General features: G+C 35.4%; 1 protein-coding gene across 1 annotated transcript; it reads left to right on the plus strand.

Moving 5' to 3' along the window:
• The first annotated feature begins 407 nt into the window (after positions 1-407).
• LOC107550056 (forkhead-associated domain-containing protein 1-like) lies at positions 408-13,503 on the plus strand. The gene is made up of 26 exons (XM_016231287.1): positions 408-550; positions 740-844; positions 1,022-1,228; positions 1,479-1,638; positions 2,153-2,247; positions 2,371-2,601; positions 3,201-3,324; positions 4,026-4,156; positions 4,285-4,353; positions 4,542-4,649; positions 4,737-4,802; positions 5,311-5,463; positions 5,579-5,774; positions 5,944-6,014; positions 6,098-6,196; positions 6,495-6,584; positions 7,453-7,807; positions 8,171-8,264; positions 9,131-9,237; positions 9,326-9,485; positions 9,573-9,666; positions 10,288-10,438; positions 10,558-10,655; positions 11,899-11,994; positions 12,123-12,349; positions 13,494-13,503. The coding sequence occupies exons 1-26, from the start codon at positions 545-547 to the stop codon at positions 13,501-13,503; spliced, it is 3,303 nt and encodes a 1,100-aa protein (XP_016086773.1). The 5' UTR covers positions 408-544.
• Positions 13,504-17,551: the final 4,048 nt, after the last annotated feature.

Consider the following 17,551-nt stretch of genomic DNA (forward strand, 5'->3'; position numbering starts at 1 on the left):
TATTTTAGATTATTAGTTGGATTGTAGTGTAGTGGATTGCAATGTCACATCTAGACGTGACAAACTTTAATATTTGCTAGGGAAAGCCTAGTATGAATGTCTAAAATAGTGTAATAAGATTTAAGTGTGCAGTAGCTAAGTGTCATTATACACTTACACATCACACATATTGTGTTTAAAACTGTTACCTCACACCACCAAAATACACTGGCTTTCGGACGACAGAAAATTACAGAAATTCCTCTCGAAAAAAGTCAATAATAAGCGCAGAAAAAAATAATAAGTGCAGAAAATGCATATTTTAAATTTGAAAAAAATTATTTCATTTATTTTGACATCCACGGCGGAAGATTGGCGTCTGTTCACCCCACTAATAGAGAACATTCAGATCAGTGGTTCACCCCAGACAGAACGGACTGCACGCTGGGTTGAAGGCGGTGCTCCACGGCACTTAATGTTACCATGACTCTCGTACACAACTTATTTAGACCGTAACATGCCTTTGAGCAGCCGGGCTGTACACAGTTTGGACAGATGAAAACTCATGCTGGTGAGTTGTCAAGATAATCAACGCAATCTATAAAAATGCTGGTGCCTATTATATTTCTTACAAATAACTTAAAGTTTGAAAAAAGACGCGAATATGGAGACATGAATACCAATTTAACAGACAGCGTCAGTGTACATACATTCAACGCTATATGTATTATTTACCAGATTACAATTTCTATTTCTTCAGCAGGTTGAAATGAGGGGTTACCTCAAAACTTTAAACTGGGTATTTAAACTGCAGCCTAAAAGCACTACTATAGGAAGACACAAAGACTCTGACCTCTGTCTACAGGTATTAGGCCTAATCCTCATTTCTTTCCAATGTGTCCACTCATTATGTCAGTTCACATGGTTATTCATTCAACTTTTAATTATTCATCATGATGAGATGATACTCTTATATTGAGTATGACATACGGACTTGTCACTGAGGACATTCACACAAGTGTTTCTCATCTCATCTGCTCAGAATAGTGGGGTGGATGAATGTCATGCCACTATTGACTGGTGTGAAGCAGACTGCTGCTATGTTATCCGTGACTTAAACTCTGCCCACGGAACCTACGTCAATGACTGCCGGATACACAATGCCACTGTGTGTCTCTCACCGGGAGACCAGCTTCACTTTGGATATGGAGGATCAACCTATGAGCTCTGCATTGACAATGAGAAATCAGTAAAATTTATGTGTTTGAAAAGATAAATGATATTGTGTCCCTTTGTTTATATTTTTTTTCAGTAGCATTTTTTTTATTGATTTAAGTTCAAGTTCAAAGACAGAAAATATTACAATGTAGAATTACAATGTACAGATTCAAGTTTTTATGAAATTATTCAATATTATCTTCTATAATACATCAAATTATATAATATCAATATAATCTTTATATAAAATATACACAAAGTTTTGTCTCACTCCCAAACAGTTTCCTCTTCTGGCTGCCCATTCTCCCATTCCCCAGGCCTGGGTACGAGCTCGGACCACTTCAGTTTCACCCCATCCTCCCACCAGACCTCGCCCCATGAGTGCCAGGTCTAAACGGGGTCCAAATGCACCTGATCGAAAAACCCAATCTAGCAGACCAGGTAAAGTCTTTTTCAGCACACAATTTTTTGTCAGTCAAAATGGAATTTTACCTCATTATTACCTTTTTATTATCCCAAGTAGAAAGAAAATGGCCAAAATAAGGCATGGGGGGGAAAATGGGGGTTTAGAAAAGTTTGTTGATTTCGTTAATGAAAATAAAGCTGAAATAAAGCAAAATATAAATATTAGGAATTAGTGATGTTGCCTTGTAACTGAAATACTTTTAGGATGAAGCACTAAGATGGCTAACTGACAATAAATAAAAACTGAAATAAGACTAAAACTGAAACGAAAATAATATAAACCTAAATATTAATATAAAAAATTATACAAATGACACAACTAAATTAATTGAAATTAAATGAAAATTTAAATAAATAAAAGCTCATTCAAAATATTAATAAAAGCTATAATAGTACAATATATAGCTAATACTAAAATAACACTGTGCCAAATTGATGGGAAAGTGAATAATAATTTTTATTTTGGACTGCTTTTTTTTTTTTTTTGCAGGAAGCCGGAGTTGTAACACAGGGAGAGCATGTTATCTTAGAAGTAAGACTCAACCTAACAATTCTCAAAGCATTCACGTCTTCCCAATGGAGGAGGTGAGTCCATCATCCTGTTAAAAAACACCCGAGTCTCCCTTTGCTGGACCATTCATGCTTGTTATGCCATCTTGCAGAGCTAAAAGGCTTAAACAATACACTGACAATTGTGTTCTTGCTGAGGAGGAGAGGTTGCATCGGCTAGGAGATGGACACGTTCATGTGTCTGTGTGCTTTGAGGATGAGTCCCAGAGGAAGGATGATGCGATTGTGGCCCTGAAGGAGGAAGTGTCAGCTCTCAAGCTCCAGCTGTCTCAGAAGAAGCAGGGTGATCCAGATGTCACATACAGACTTTGCTGCCTGGAGAGAGACATCAAAGAGAAGAAAGATCAGATACAACAGCTAAAGCAGCAGGTGTGGTATTACACAGTCTTTACATTTTACATTATTTACAGTTTTGTGACTGTGATGGATAAGGCAGCAGCCTCAGGAGCTAGAGATTGTGGTGGCTTCAAGTCCTACCTGGGTCATCCCCATCTTGAAGGGGTGTATGAAAAAACCTTCTGCAACAAACAGAAAATTTCTTTTACATACTGCAATGCCTCAGGTAGGACTTGGAGTCACAATCTTGAGTGCTACAGGCTGAAGTCTTAGGGGCTGTTCACCCAGAACGTGTTTTTGCTTTGAAAAATGCTAGATGTGGGCAGTGAAATGAGAAAAAAAAACAAGGTATAGAGACATGTTTTTTTAAAAGTTGATCTTTATCTATTTTAACTTGAATGCTGTTTTTTTAGAATGCTGTGTCGTGTGCGTCAAGCGCATGTTCACATAGAAAAACAATGGAAAAGTAGTATAGTGATTAAAGTTTCATTATTTATTTTAAGTTTTAATTCAAGAGAAACACAATTACACTATTTGATGAAGCTGTATCTTCTCTCCTGAAAATCCATCGGAAATCTTTCACACGCTAATTAATTATTACCGTAAATGCTTTATCTCTATAATGGATGTAGATGCTGGAACTTCAGAGATGTTCTGGAGAGATGCTGGGACAGACTGGGACAGAAAGAGATCAGAAGATCAGCAGTCTTTTAGAACAGATGGATAAACTGAAGAATGAAAATAATTCATCTGCAGGTATGAAGATGATAATATAGGGGTGATTTACTGTATAGGTTATTCACATTGCTGTAATGTAGAAAAAATTATGAAACAGTATATTGATAATTTACTATGAGAAGTAATATGATATTATTATATTTACATTTGTATGTATAAAAGTGCAATTTTAAGTATATACAGTATACTATTTATTTTGTTGTACTTCCTTTAATATACAGTTCAAAAGTTTGGGGTGTGTAAGATTTTCTTAAAAAAAATGCCTTTATGCAGCAAAGATGCATTATATTGGTCAAAATGGAAAGCAAAGACATTTGCAATATAATAACATAAAAACATAACATACATAACATAAAACATAACAAAATAACCTATACTATTTACATAAAGATTTACTTTCAAATAAATGCTGTTCTTTTTAACTTTATATTCATCAAATAATCCTGAAAAAACATCAATATCAACAACACATCAACAATATTATTGTTTTACTGTATTTATGATCAAATAAATTCAGTCTTGGTGAGCACAAGAGACTTCCTTCAAAAATATTGAAAAAGTCTTACCTCCTCCCAACTTTTGATCATTTGTGTAATATAGAGATGCATTGTTATATTATTGTTGTGGAATTATCAACAACATATTTGTTACATACAGGCACCATCTTGTTAGATCTGAGCAGTTAGTTACCTTGTGTTTTATTTCAATTTTTGATTCAGCATTGGTTAGCAGTTTGAAGAAAGATGTGTCTGCTCGAGAGAAACAGGCTCTTAAACTAGCAAGTGAGGTGGACAAGCTCAGACAAGACGTGAGACACAAAGATACCAAGCTCACAAATGTGATGGACAAGGTTCCAGCATCCCTCTCTTTCTACAGCCCATTGAGCTCTGTAGATGTTTTAATGATGCTGTTTTTATTATTTAAAAGGTTTTATCAATAAAAGATAACTATTCCTTTTGTTTGGTGTTGTTTTAAAAGCTGAAAGACACCCAGAAGCATCAGAATGAGCTACTTGCCAGACAGAGTGAGGTAGAATTGCTCAAGAAAGTAAGTATGTTTGGCTTCACTCACACCCAGTCCTGATTTCCACACAATTTCATAAACAGACAGCTTTTTAGACACTTGAACCAACAATCCCCAGCTCCGGAGGCTGATTCCTTATCCATTAGGCCACTGGGCCAGGTAATCCCTGCATGTGTCATGAGTCTGTTCTTCATGTGTGATGTGTGCTGCAGGAACAGGCTTCTCTGCTGACAGCGATAGACAGACTGAAGCAGCTTCATCAGCAGACACAGCAGAGAGTACAGAAAGTTCAAGCAGAACTCAAACACACACAGTCAAGGGTGAGTAAGCTCAAGCCAGCAACAACAGTCTGGTAAGGTGACTACTCTGGTATCTACTACGCTAACATTTCTGAAATTTCTTCAAAGTTTGACAGTTTTCGCGACCAGATCGTCAAGACTGTGCATGTTTCAGACAAAGAATCAGACCAAAAGGTAAGAAAATATTTCAAGCCAATCAGAAGCCAGGTTTACATCCAGGGATCATTGAACTGACTTGAGCTGAATAATGACACTGTAATCTTCTGTAGAGCTGCTCTACAGCTTGATATAAATAATTTATTGATTTAAATTCATTCATTTCAATTGATGAATTTTACAACATTAACTGTTATTTTCCTGTTTGTTTAATGTTGCTGCTTTGAAATAATTCGTTTTTTTAATGTGAAGCTGCTTTGAACAATCTGTGTTGTATAAAGTGTTACATAAATAAATGTGACTTAACTTGAACTCGAGAATCAGATATAGTCAGGGGGACCACATTTATGACATTTTTGTGGTGCTTTTTTTTTGTCATGTTGTAGCTTGCCAGCTTCAGTCCATATTCTGTCATTATATTGAAAAGGGTGGCCAGGATATTAAAAAATTTGCTGGTTTGGACAGATATGCGGGTGAAAAAACGTCATTGTTGGATAAACTTTTTATGTTTGTTTTTATTTTGCAGGTGTTGGACTGTTTAACTGAGCTAATGGAACAGATGGAGATGTACAAAACTAAAGTGCATGACTTTGAAATGAAACTCAAAGAGGAAGCTCACACACAGAGGAAAATGTTGGATGAGACCCAGAAATTTAGAGCCAGACTGCAAGAATGTCAGGTATTAGTAGGTGGAAACATTAATTATGCAGTGTAATGTTGTATGTTTGTGTTACAGCATTGCACAGCATTTTTTACAGCTACAGTATATTATATCTCTTTGTATTTGTATATAGAGACGAGTGCAAGACGTGTGCATTGCGGACACAGTGCTGATGGAAATATCTGGAGTGCAGGACATGAATTTGAGTCCTTCACTCAGCTGGGTTCAGGAGCATTCACTTTCTGTACTGAACCTCCTGCACAGAGTACTGCGCAATGCTGCTCAGAGCTTACAGACAGCAGGGATTGATGTGTCATTTAAGACTGGCGGTAAGAAACTGAAAGTTTGAAGAAATTCAGGAGAACTGGGTTTAAGAATAAAAGCGACTACTTTCACTATCTACAAACTGTATTACAAATTAAGTTGAAGCATTATTGAATTTTCAATGCATTTTACAGAAAACTAGTCTGAATTATTGGTATTATTTGTTTTGTCTAGGAGTATCAGGTGCCTTACAGATTTTGTGCCAGGACCACATGGACGTCCAATCAGAGCTAAGGAAACTAAAGGTATTGCAGCAAAGTATTTCAAAATCAGTTAAAGAATCAGAAAGGGATTCTTAAGAAATATATCTTTCTTTCCTGTACTGAAGTCAGAGATGCAAAAGCTTCAGGAGACAGAGATGCAGAGCAGAGATCTTCACAGTAGGCTGGAGTTCATGCAAAAGCAGATTGAGATGGAGAAACTTCAGGTGCTGTTGTCTCGCTAAAAAACACCAAAAGTCAAATTAAATTAATTTAATTTAGTCTCTGAGGCATAGACCTCTTGAGGGATGGTCTCAATTAGATTGTCATTTAGCTTTTTCAGTTTTTATAATTATAGGTAAAACTCATCCCAGTTCCAATGGAAATGTTTTATATTAATGAAAGTGTTTCAGAGAATTGACTAGATTCTCCGCTGATGGACTAGATTATTTTCATGAATTGAACTCACTATCAAATTCTGTTTCACTGAAGTTTCTTCTAACCTTTGACCTATCAATCATTCAGGCAGCCGAGGGACAGAGAGAGATGAAAAACACACTAATGCGACAGCTGGAAGAGGTCATGGCTGATCTACAGTCAGTGAGACAAACTGAAGTGAGTTAAAGCTAAGAATTGAATTCATCCCCAAAAATGAAATGCAACTGACCTCAACTCTTAAAACATGCTCTATATCTATATTTGATCTGGTGTCTGAGAACCTAGTTGCTAAGTCTGAAACACCCATATGTGTTAGTTCCCAGCACATAACCATATTGTTTATTTGCTTCTACCCTTTTAACACATTAGAAAGTCCATTTCTGCCACATACAGTATGAATGGTTTGGTTAATCATAATGATGACAAAATAAGTTGAAATTAAGTCATAATCATAATTATGACATAAAATCACATTTTACATAATAATAACTATTACTTTTTAAGACATAATTATATCATAATTTTACTTGTATGTAATAATTATGACTTTTATGTACATTTCGATTTTTATCTCATGATTATGACTTTTTATGTCATAATTTTAATGTTCCATCTCATAATTGTGTCTTTATATCTCATAATTTGACTTTTTCCCAGTTTCCAGCACTTGGCCATATTGGTTATATCTCAGATATTATGAGATGAAAAGTCAAAATTATGGCATAAAAAGTCTTAATTATGAGATAAGTAATAACTGAGATAAAAGTCATAAAGACATAAAAAGTTAAATTGAGATAGTCATAAAATTTTTCTTTTTATGTTATAATTATGATTATAATAAATCAGACTTTTCATCTCAGAATTAAGACTTAGTATCTAATAATTTCCACTTTTTATGTCACAATTATGACATTTTATCTCATAATTTCGACTTAGCAAAGCATGATGTTTTTTTCTTATGTGGCGGAAATGGCCTTCCATAGGACACAGAACCACACAATGTTAGTTGTTCAACTCCATGACTGCCACTTTATTGCCTTCCTAGAGTGCCTTGCGCAGGGAGATTGAGACACGCAAGGCTGAGTGGCAAACCAAGATGGAAGAAGCCAAGATACGAGAGTCAGAGCTGAAAGAAACGCTGCGCGAATTACATCTCAAAGAGGAGGAGAGGAGCGAGAAAATGAAGCAGTGTGAGGAAAGAGAGGCGAATGCCCTGCAGAGAGGAGCTGAAGAGGAGAGACAGAAATACAGGGTTGAGGTAGAGGAGTACAGAGAGCAGGTTCGACAACATGCATACACCATTGTTGCCATGGAGACGCGAATTAACAAAGCTCAGCAGAGTGAGGAAATATGGAAAGAGATGGAGGAGGAGAGAGACTCACTGAAGGAGCAACTCAAAGGTGAGCACAGCCTCTCATAAACGTACAAAATAATTGAACTGAAACTAAATTGAAATAAATAAATTGAAAACAAAGAAACAATATGATTTAAAATGAATAAGAAGTATTTAAGATTCTGTAATATATTTTTAGATGATTATTTAAAATAACCAAATCTGTGATTGTACTGTATGGTTGAGCTCATACAGAAACCGGTTTTACATTGTTTTGATATACTGTAGTTTCATATGTTACCCATAGAGGACAGCTTATCAACAGCCTTAGGTTCCGAATTAAAACTAGTCTGTGCAACAGATTTAATGTGTCCTACATATGTGTTCTGTGTTCATTATCAAGATTACCGTTGTTGTACTTGTCCCACAGAGGCGCTCGGCAGGCTGGAGGGCTTCGAAAGCAACAGCACATCTTACACATCAGAAAAACAGCAGGAACCGGATCAGAAAATAACATCCCTCCGGTATAATAAAGCTCTCATAAATACCATCACTGCATTACCCATCATCCAAAATCTATGGTGTATATTATTATGGTAAATATTTAACCCATTTAGCCAGTAGGCCTGCTTCAGAAACCAGTTGCAAAAGCTCTGCGTAAGATTGTAACTTAGCAAATTCTATATTGTATAAGTTACTGTGTAAAGCGATTTCCTTACTCTGACGTCGCATTCACTGTGAGAAGTATAATATCCATACACTGTGCCCTTGTTAATGAATAATGCATTATTTATGAAACTCAAAAAGCTGCAAATATGTCTCTTTTTCTACTTTCATTTATTTTTTACTACACAATTGCTTATTTATTATTTATTAATTGCACAAAAAACTTATTTATTTATTTTTAATTACAATGATAACCACAGACAGTGTATACATAATGTATACATGCTTTTTGAAAATTATTATTTATTTAGTGATTTTTTTTTCATCCCAAAATTATCAGTAGTGTTTATTCTATTCATGGATGTCTTATTTTCACTAAACAATCTATACTGTACTCATATTGAATCTACTGTATTCAGGATTTATTATTGTACGACAATTGCTTATTTATTATTTATTAATTGCACAAAAAACTTATTTATTTATTTTTAATTACAATGATAACCACAGACAGTGTATACATAATGTATACATGCTTTTTGAAAATTATTATTTATTTAGTGATTTTTTTTTTCATCCCAAAATTATCAGTAGTGTTTATTCTATTCATGGATGTCTTATTTTCACTAAACAATCTATACTGTACTCATATTGAATCTACTGTATTCAGGATTTATTATTGTACATCAGAAATCTAACATGAAGTTTCTAATTGGTCCTGCAGGGCATCTCTAATCTCATCCCAACAGGAAGTGGTCAGTCAGAGTGAGATCATCAATGCCCTAGGTCGTGACCTGGCCCAGGCTCATGCTCGACTCTCTGATATGACAGGTGCCGGACAGTCATCACAATTCAAGAGTCCTGCTACATTCTATATGTCGTAGTGTTTGTGTTTCTGAGTGTGTGTCTCTCTGTGTAGGAGAACTAAGTGAACAGCAGAAGTTAGAGTTGGAAAGACATAAAGCTTTGGTGGTAGACCAGAAGATTCAATTGAGCATGCTCACACAGAAGCTAACCATGATGTCACAACTAGTGCAACAGAAAGATGACGAGACAAAGAAACTGGGAGAAAAACTGAGGTATGACCAAAAATGAGACAGTACAATGGCTTCACAAAAATTCAGACATGAACTTTGAATTATATAACAAGAAAATCCTTTTGTTAGACAAACTGAAGAGGACCTGAAAAGTAAAGCAGCAGCAAACAGAGAGATGGAGAACACAAGCCTTGTTCCACATCAAACCTCAAGAAACACTAAAGTGAGATTGGCACCAAACTGGACAAACATTTACCTTAACAAAACTGAATTTATGTATCACTTTTGACATGTAGAGGATAAATAAGCGTTCTTTTTTTCCTGAATATAAAAATGATTGAATGACAATAGGATATTGAAACATATTAGCTGAACGAGTCCCATTGAGGCACAAAATGTGCCTGATAGTAGTTAAATTTTTTTATTTATTTTTTAAATCTATTCATCAAAGAATCCTTGAAAATTATATTTAGCAGAAGAAACATTTTTGAGCACCAAAATCAGCCTATTTTAATGATTTCTGAAGGATCATGTGACTGAAGACTGGAGTAATGCCTGAGCTTTGCCATCACATGAATAAATTACATTTTAAAATATATTAAAATAGAAAACAGTTATTCTAAATTGTAATCAAGTTAATCAAGTTTTGATTAAAAACATGCAGCCTTGGTAAGAGGCTTCTTTCAAAAACATTACAAAGTTTTACCGACCCCAAACTTTTGAACAGTAGTGTACATTCACAAGAAAAAATGGGCAACAAAGAGACCAAGGGGTCACACAAACACACACTCATAGATCACAAACAGACACTTTGCTAACTTTTATATGGATGCTGTTTTTTCAGGATGTGGCACTCATGACAGCTCCAAATGATGTCATCAATCAGGGGTCAAAACACAAAGGTCATCGCCGCGAGGAAGCGATTTTTCAACAGCAGGAAGGTTTGCGTGACATGAGAGAGCGAATCAGAGCTCTAGAACAGAAGTGGCCTAGCAGTGAGTCTTATAATCACTAATAACTAATGATCAAACCTTTGAATGTGGCGATCCTTATCTGATCTAATTTCAGGCCAGCATTAACCTACATTATCACTTTTCTTCTGTACTGTTTACAGAGCATCTGTCCCAGCAGGGGGAGCCAGAGAAACAGGGTCAGATGAAGACTCGGAGACTTCAGAGATCTGCAGCTCGGAGAGGATCCATCAGTTCTGTGGTATTTGCTTTACACGTTCTGAATTACCTATTGAATAAGAATATTTTATTGTAAAATTAGAATAAACATATCAGTCAACACCGGATGACAGTTATACTGTACACTTATTGTTATACAGTTTTAATAATTTTAATTATTATTTTTTTGTTTAGTTTCCTAAATGTCATAATTAAATAATTCAAGTCAATTCAAGAAGTCATGAAGTAAATGATCAAATTTGGGCATACTTGAAGAGAATTTAAATTTATGAATGTAATATTTTGCTAAAAAAAACAAACAATTACATTTCTTATAAATTTTAAATTCACAATTTCACTAGTATCACTGAGCTCTCAAGATCTGTTTTCAAAGTGAAGAATCTGGTCAATTCAGACCAAAATTGTATGACACAGGGACATTTAAAAAAAGGCGGTCAACTGACTCAAAATTCTCATTACAAAAATTTGAGTTCAAGTTATCATTACCAAACTGGAAGGTGATATCATTATACTGAATAAGAATATATTAAAGATTCTGCACCATTTTAGGTCACTTATCAAATAAGCAAATTTTTTACACCATTGAACCATTATAAACTAAAAGTCAGATGTTCCTGATTCCATTAAAGTTCAAGATGCTCTTTGGATCACTCTCAAATGCTAAAGAACATAATCATCAGTTTCACCAAACTTAAATATATAAATATATATTTAAGACGTTTGTATGTGTATGTTACTGTGTAGTGTGTTATAGTTGGGCATACTTGAAGAGAATTTAAATTTATGAATGTAATATTTTGCTAAAAAAAACAAACAATTACATTTCTTATAAATTTTAAATTCACAATTTCACTAGTATCACTGAGCTCTCAAGATCTGTTTTCAAAGTGAAGAATCTGGTCAATTCAGACCAAAATTGTATGACACAGGGACATTTAAAAAAAGGCGGTCAACTGACTCAAAATTTTCATTACAAAAATTTGAGTTCAAGTTATCATTACCAAACTGGAAGGTGATATCATTATACTGAATAAGAATATATTAAAGATTCTGCACCATTTTAGGTCACTTATCAAATAAGCAAATTTTTTTACACCATTGAACCATTTTAAACTAAAAGTCAGATGTTCCTGATTCCATTAAAGTTCAAGATGCTCTTTGGATCACTCTCAAATGCTAAAGAACATAATCATATATATTTAAGACGTTTGTATGTGTATGTTACTGTGTAGTGTGTTATACATGTGCTTATTTGATTCCTGCAGAGTGGTTTTGCGTTCCCTGAAGCTCTGACCGAGGCAGCACGAGAGCGTACAGCCAGACTGGACATGTCTGATGCTCTGGAGCTCAGTGAGAGAACAGTGAGTGACGTGCGGCACATACGCATTCAAACTAAATTGTGTGAAACATGTGCATCTGAGATTGTGCTCTATTTTGAGTTTGTTTTAGTGAATCATTAATGAATCATTATTTTTCGTCTTTGGTTTAGTACCTGGAGCTAGTGCGCGTTCTGCATGAGGCCCTGGAGCTCAGCGACATTGAGCTGTCAGGATGTGCTAGTTTAAAGCACCTACCTCCTGATGAGAGACAGCACATAGTCTCTATGAGACAAACAGACCTGGAGTTTGTGAGAACCCGCCTTGATCTACAGAACAGACAAAGCCAACAGCAAGAGCTACTGCAGCAGGAGAACCAGAGAGAGATACACACACTCAGGTGCAAACAAAAGAAAAACACGCGTTCATGACAAACAATTCCCTCTCTGTTTCTCAGTGTTTCAGATTTTATATTACGATATTATTAAAAGAAACTAGAAACTCCCTCTCTTCCTCAGTATTCCGTAGATTTTCAATATATTTTTAGTGTTATGTTTGCAAAAAAAATAGGGCAGAAACAGCAGATATGTTCAATGGTCTCTGATTTGTCCAATCCTCTGCAAGCTCCCGAGAGCTCCCAACTACCCCTGCTCACTGAGGCCCACTGACATGAACACAACTTAAGAGCGTGTAGTATTATGCAACTGTGCTTTTTAATATTAAACAATGTTATAATATTTTCTAATTCTTGTTTCTCTCTCTATATGTGTGTGTGTGTGTGTGTTTATACAACATAGTGTTGATATACAGTGGGTCTCCGCACTAGTAATGGGGGGATTTCAGTGAATCTTTCTGGAGGTTATATCATTTTGCCAGAAGGTGGCAACATGTGATTGTTTTTATGAGTGAGTCATTTGAATCATTCATTCAACCGATTCATTCATGAATGAAACAAGTAACTGCTATGAGTGAGCCACTGAATCATTTACTCAACTGATTTGTTCAAAAACTTAGATTTAAGGTGCTTTCATGCCATTCATGTCCTCATAGAACTCTAATTACAACTTGTGAACTGGGGGCTTTCTGAGAGTTACAACTTGTACCACCTGACCACCTCAGATTCATGTTTAGGCATTGATAGTGCCATAGTTCCGAGCCCGAGGGTGTGGAGAACAGCTCCAAGTAGAACGACACGTGTGTAATCACATGGCATGAATGCAGCATAATCCCTGACTGAAACATTGAAGATACATTTTTAATTAATATTTTTATATTTACATCACTCAACACTGGCAACGTTGTGGTGGTTTGGAATTATATCAGTAACATCACCAGTAAATCTATCTAATTTTAAAGACATATAGTATCTGAGGCATTAAAAGACATTCCTGTTCCCATTTAAATGAAAGAGTGCAAAAATCTGGTAATTAACAACAAACATGCCTTTGGATTTAACATTAATCCACTGTGTGGGATCATTTCCCAACTGTTCCCAAGAATTACCTTAGTTCTTTTTGTTCCTCACATCTGTTCCTCATTTACAGAGCCATCTGACAACAGGGTAGAGATTCAGAAAAAAAAACGGTGATGTATTACGTTAATTAAATACACTCAGTGCTGTGTAGACAGGCATAATTTTGTCTGAATTACTGTCACACAACTCTGTTTGCTTGTTGCGGGTAGAGGAGAATAGAAGAACATAATGGACAGTTTTCAATAAAGGAAGGCTCCTGGAAGTGATCATTAAATTTCATTATACAAGCAGATAGGATCACATGAATCCATCTGAAGTACCCAATTTACTTTTTATTTGTTGACCTTTTTTCTTTGAATGTAGAATCAGATTATCAGCAAAATACCAGTGGCACCACTTAATATTTAAAATGATCCTCGTCTTCCTCATTAGTGCTGATCACTATATCAAGTGTGTGGATGAATTCCAGCTGGCATCTGCTCCATTCAGACTGCTGGCATCAATCCAGCCCATTAGAGGATCAAAAAAGGAAAATCAGTTAATTTATTGAAGAAAGTCCAATCCTTTGTTAGTGGTAATTCAAATAGTCCAAGCAATGCTGTGTTCCCCAAACTGTCTCCTTCGATTAGACACTGCTTCCCTGTGGCAAAATGTTGGTATTGCATTATCAGCTGGTATTATAGAGTTTGATGCCTGTAACGGTATCGAATCCTTTGAAATACAGTGGCCCAAAAAGCTCAATATAGTGTCAAATATAGTGAGACTTCACCATATAGTAGGACTAAATGGTTAATCTTTTTTTTTTTTTCAATTGTAGAGCAGTTTATGTATTTTAAGTCTCACTTTAATGTCCAAGTAGTTTTTTGGGTTCACTGTATATATAAATGTGTTTTAATTGTACTACCGTTCAAATGTTTTTAAATCGGTAAGATTTTAAAATGTTTTTAAAATAAGTCTGATTCAAAATACATCAAAAAACAACAATACTGTATTTTTTTATTTAAAATAACTTTTCTATTTTAATATATTTCAAAATGCAGTTTATCCCTGTGGTGGCAAAGCTGAATTTTCAGCATCATTACTTAAATCTTCAGTGTCACACCGATTCATTCATGAATGAAACAAGTAACTGCTATGAGTGAGCCACTGAATCATTTACTCAACTGATTTGTTCAAAAACTTAGATTTAAGGTGCTTTCATGCCATTCATGTCCTCATAGAACTCTAATTACAACTTGTGAACTGGGGGCTTTCTGAGAGTTACAACTTGTACCACCTGACCACCTCAGATTCATGTTTAGGCATTGATAGTGCCATAGTTCCGAGCCCGAGGGTGTGGAGAACAGCTCCAAGTAGAACGACACGTGTGTAATCACATGGCATGAATGCAGCATAATCCCTGACTGAAACATTGAAGATACATTTTTAATTAATATTTTTATATTTACATCACTCAACACTGGCAACGTTGTGGTGGTTTGGAATTATATCAGTAACATCACCAGTAAATCTATCTCATTTTAAAGACATATAGTATCTGAGGCATTAAAAGACATTCCTGTTCCCATTTAAATGAAAGAGTGCAAAAATCTGGTAATTAACAACAAACATGCCTTTGGATTTAACATTAATCCACTGTGTGGGATCATTTCCCAACTGTTCCCAAGAATTACCTTAGTTCTTTTTGTTCCTCACATCTGTTCCTCATTTACAGAGCCATCTGACAACAGGGTAGAGATTCAGAAAAAAAAACGGTGATGTATTACGTTAATTAAATACACTCAGTGCTGTGTAGACAGGCATAATTTTGTCTGAATTACTGTCACACAACTCTGTTTGCTTGTTGCGGGTAGAGGAGAATAGAAGAACATAATGGACAGTTTTCAATAAAGGAAGGCTCCTGGAAGTGATCATTAAATTTCATTATACAAGCAGATAGGATCACATGAATCCATCTGAAGTACCCAATTTACTTTTTATTTGTTGACCTTTTTTCTTTGAATGTAGAATCAGATTATCAGCAAAATACCAGTGGCACCACTTAATATTTAAAATGATCCTCGTCTTCCTCATTAGTGCTGATCACTATATCAAGTGTGTGGATGAATTCCAGCTGGCATCTGCTCCATTCAGACTGCTGGCATCAATCCAGCCCATTAGAGGATCAAGAAAGGAAAATCAGTTCATTTATTGAAGAAAGTCCAATCCTTTGTTAGTGGTAATTCAAATAGTCCAAGCAATGCTGTGTTCCCCAAACTGTCTCCTTCGATTAGACACTGCTTCCCTGTGGCAAAATGTTGGTATTGCATTATCAGCTGGTATTATAGAGTTTGATGCCTGTAACTGTATCGAATCCTTTGAAATACAGTGGCCCAAAAAGCTCAATATAGTGTCAAATATAGTGAGACTTCACCATATAGTAGGACTAAATGGTTAATCTTTTTTTTTTTTTAATTGTAGAGCAGTTTTATTTTTTTTAGTCCTACTTTAATGTCCAAGTAGTTACAGTGGCCCAAAAAGCTCAATATAGTGTCAAATATAGTGAGACTTCACCATATAGTAGGACTAAATGGTTAATCTTTTTTTTTTTTCAATTGTAGAGCAGTTTATGTATTTTAAGTCTCACTTTAATGTCCAAGTAGTTTTTTGGGTTCACTGTATATATAAATGTGTTTTAATTGTACTACCGTTCAAATGTTTTTAAATCGGTAAGATTTTAAAATGTTTTTAAAATAAGTCTGATTCAAAATACATCAAAAAACAACAATACTGTATTTTTTATTTAAAATAACTTTTCTATTTTAATATATTTCAAAATGCAGTTTATCCCTGTGGTGGCAAAGCTGAATTTTCAGCATCATTACTTAAATCTTCAGTGTCACATGATCCTTCAGAAATCATTCTAATATGCTGATTTGCATCTCAAGAAGCATTTTTTTATTATTATTATCAATGTCAAAAACAGTTGTGTACGTTTTTTCCCCCAGTATTCTTTGAGGAATAGGAAAGTTCAAAAGAACAGCATTTAGCTAAAATAGAAAGCTTTTGTAACATTATAAATGTCTTTACTGTTACTTTTTGATCAAATCAGGGTGGGTTAAGCACTGGAAAAATGATATTGTAAGGCATAATCTGTTTCTGTCATTGTTAACCATTGTTGGCTGTGTTTCTTTGGGTGTTCTGTGTATTACATTCATATACTTCCAAAAGTCTGATGTTTTTATCTCGTAGCCTATATAAAGACACTGACAGCATCCTACATCACAGACAGCCTCTGCTGAGGAGACTATAAAGGCAACTGAGTATTGATGGACCATTTCATCAAAAGCTATTCTATCATTCACAGATATCAGGCTCTGCCCTGAGAGAGATCTGAAAGTGTAGGCATTTTCTCATCCTCTCCCCTCATGAAAATGCTGATGATTTCAAGAAGGAGAATGACAGACGCACTCTGAGAGGGTCCATGAATAGCAGTGGGTAGTGATGTTGATGGGCCTAGGAGTAGGGATGGATTTCATAATGACCAAAATAAATGGCCACTCAATCCATCCACAAACACAGTTTGTCTTCACCTGAATTCTCCCCTGACAGGCTGTCCTCCCTAAACAAATGTTCACTGCTGATGTATTGTGCCATGCTCGAGATTTATTGTGTGGTGTGAAGGAGTTAGTCTGTCCTGTCTAGACATTTCATTCCTGCAGGTGGCACCACATACAGTCACACATAGATGTCACTGACACTATTATAATGTGAAGAACTCTGAAAAGTGAATGTAATTTATTCTACTTCATATGAATTCAGCTGAATACATTTGATTTTGGATTCTAGGCGTGTTATATATTTCATTCATTCACTCCGCCAGTGCCAATTCTGCTTTGTGTCACGAGCCTCAAGCACAACTTGCTAAACATACAGCACAGTTTTTGGTTCATTTTGAGTTGGACATGATGCAAAAGTAGGCTAATAACCTTGAGTCAAATTAATCCAGAGACAGCTCCGATTCACTAGAAAGACCCAGCTCATAAGAATCATTCACCCAATCGGGCTATGCTGCATTTTTTGATTCACTACAGAGAATTGGCTTACCAGTTATGCTCACTGAACTATTCGAATGTTTTCTAGTGTAGA

The sequence above is a fragment of the Sinocyclocheilus grahami genome, unplaced genomic scaffold (genome assembly GCF_001515645.1).
Source record: "Sinocyclocheilus grahami isolate Dianchi unplaced genomic scaffold, SAMN03320097.WGS_v1.1 scaffold16.1, whole genome shotgun sequence".
Taxonomy (NCBI): domain Eukaryota; kingdom Metazoa; phylum Chordata; class Actinopteri; order Cypriniformes; family Cyprinidae; genus Sinocyclocheilus; species Sinocyclocheilus grahami.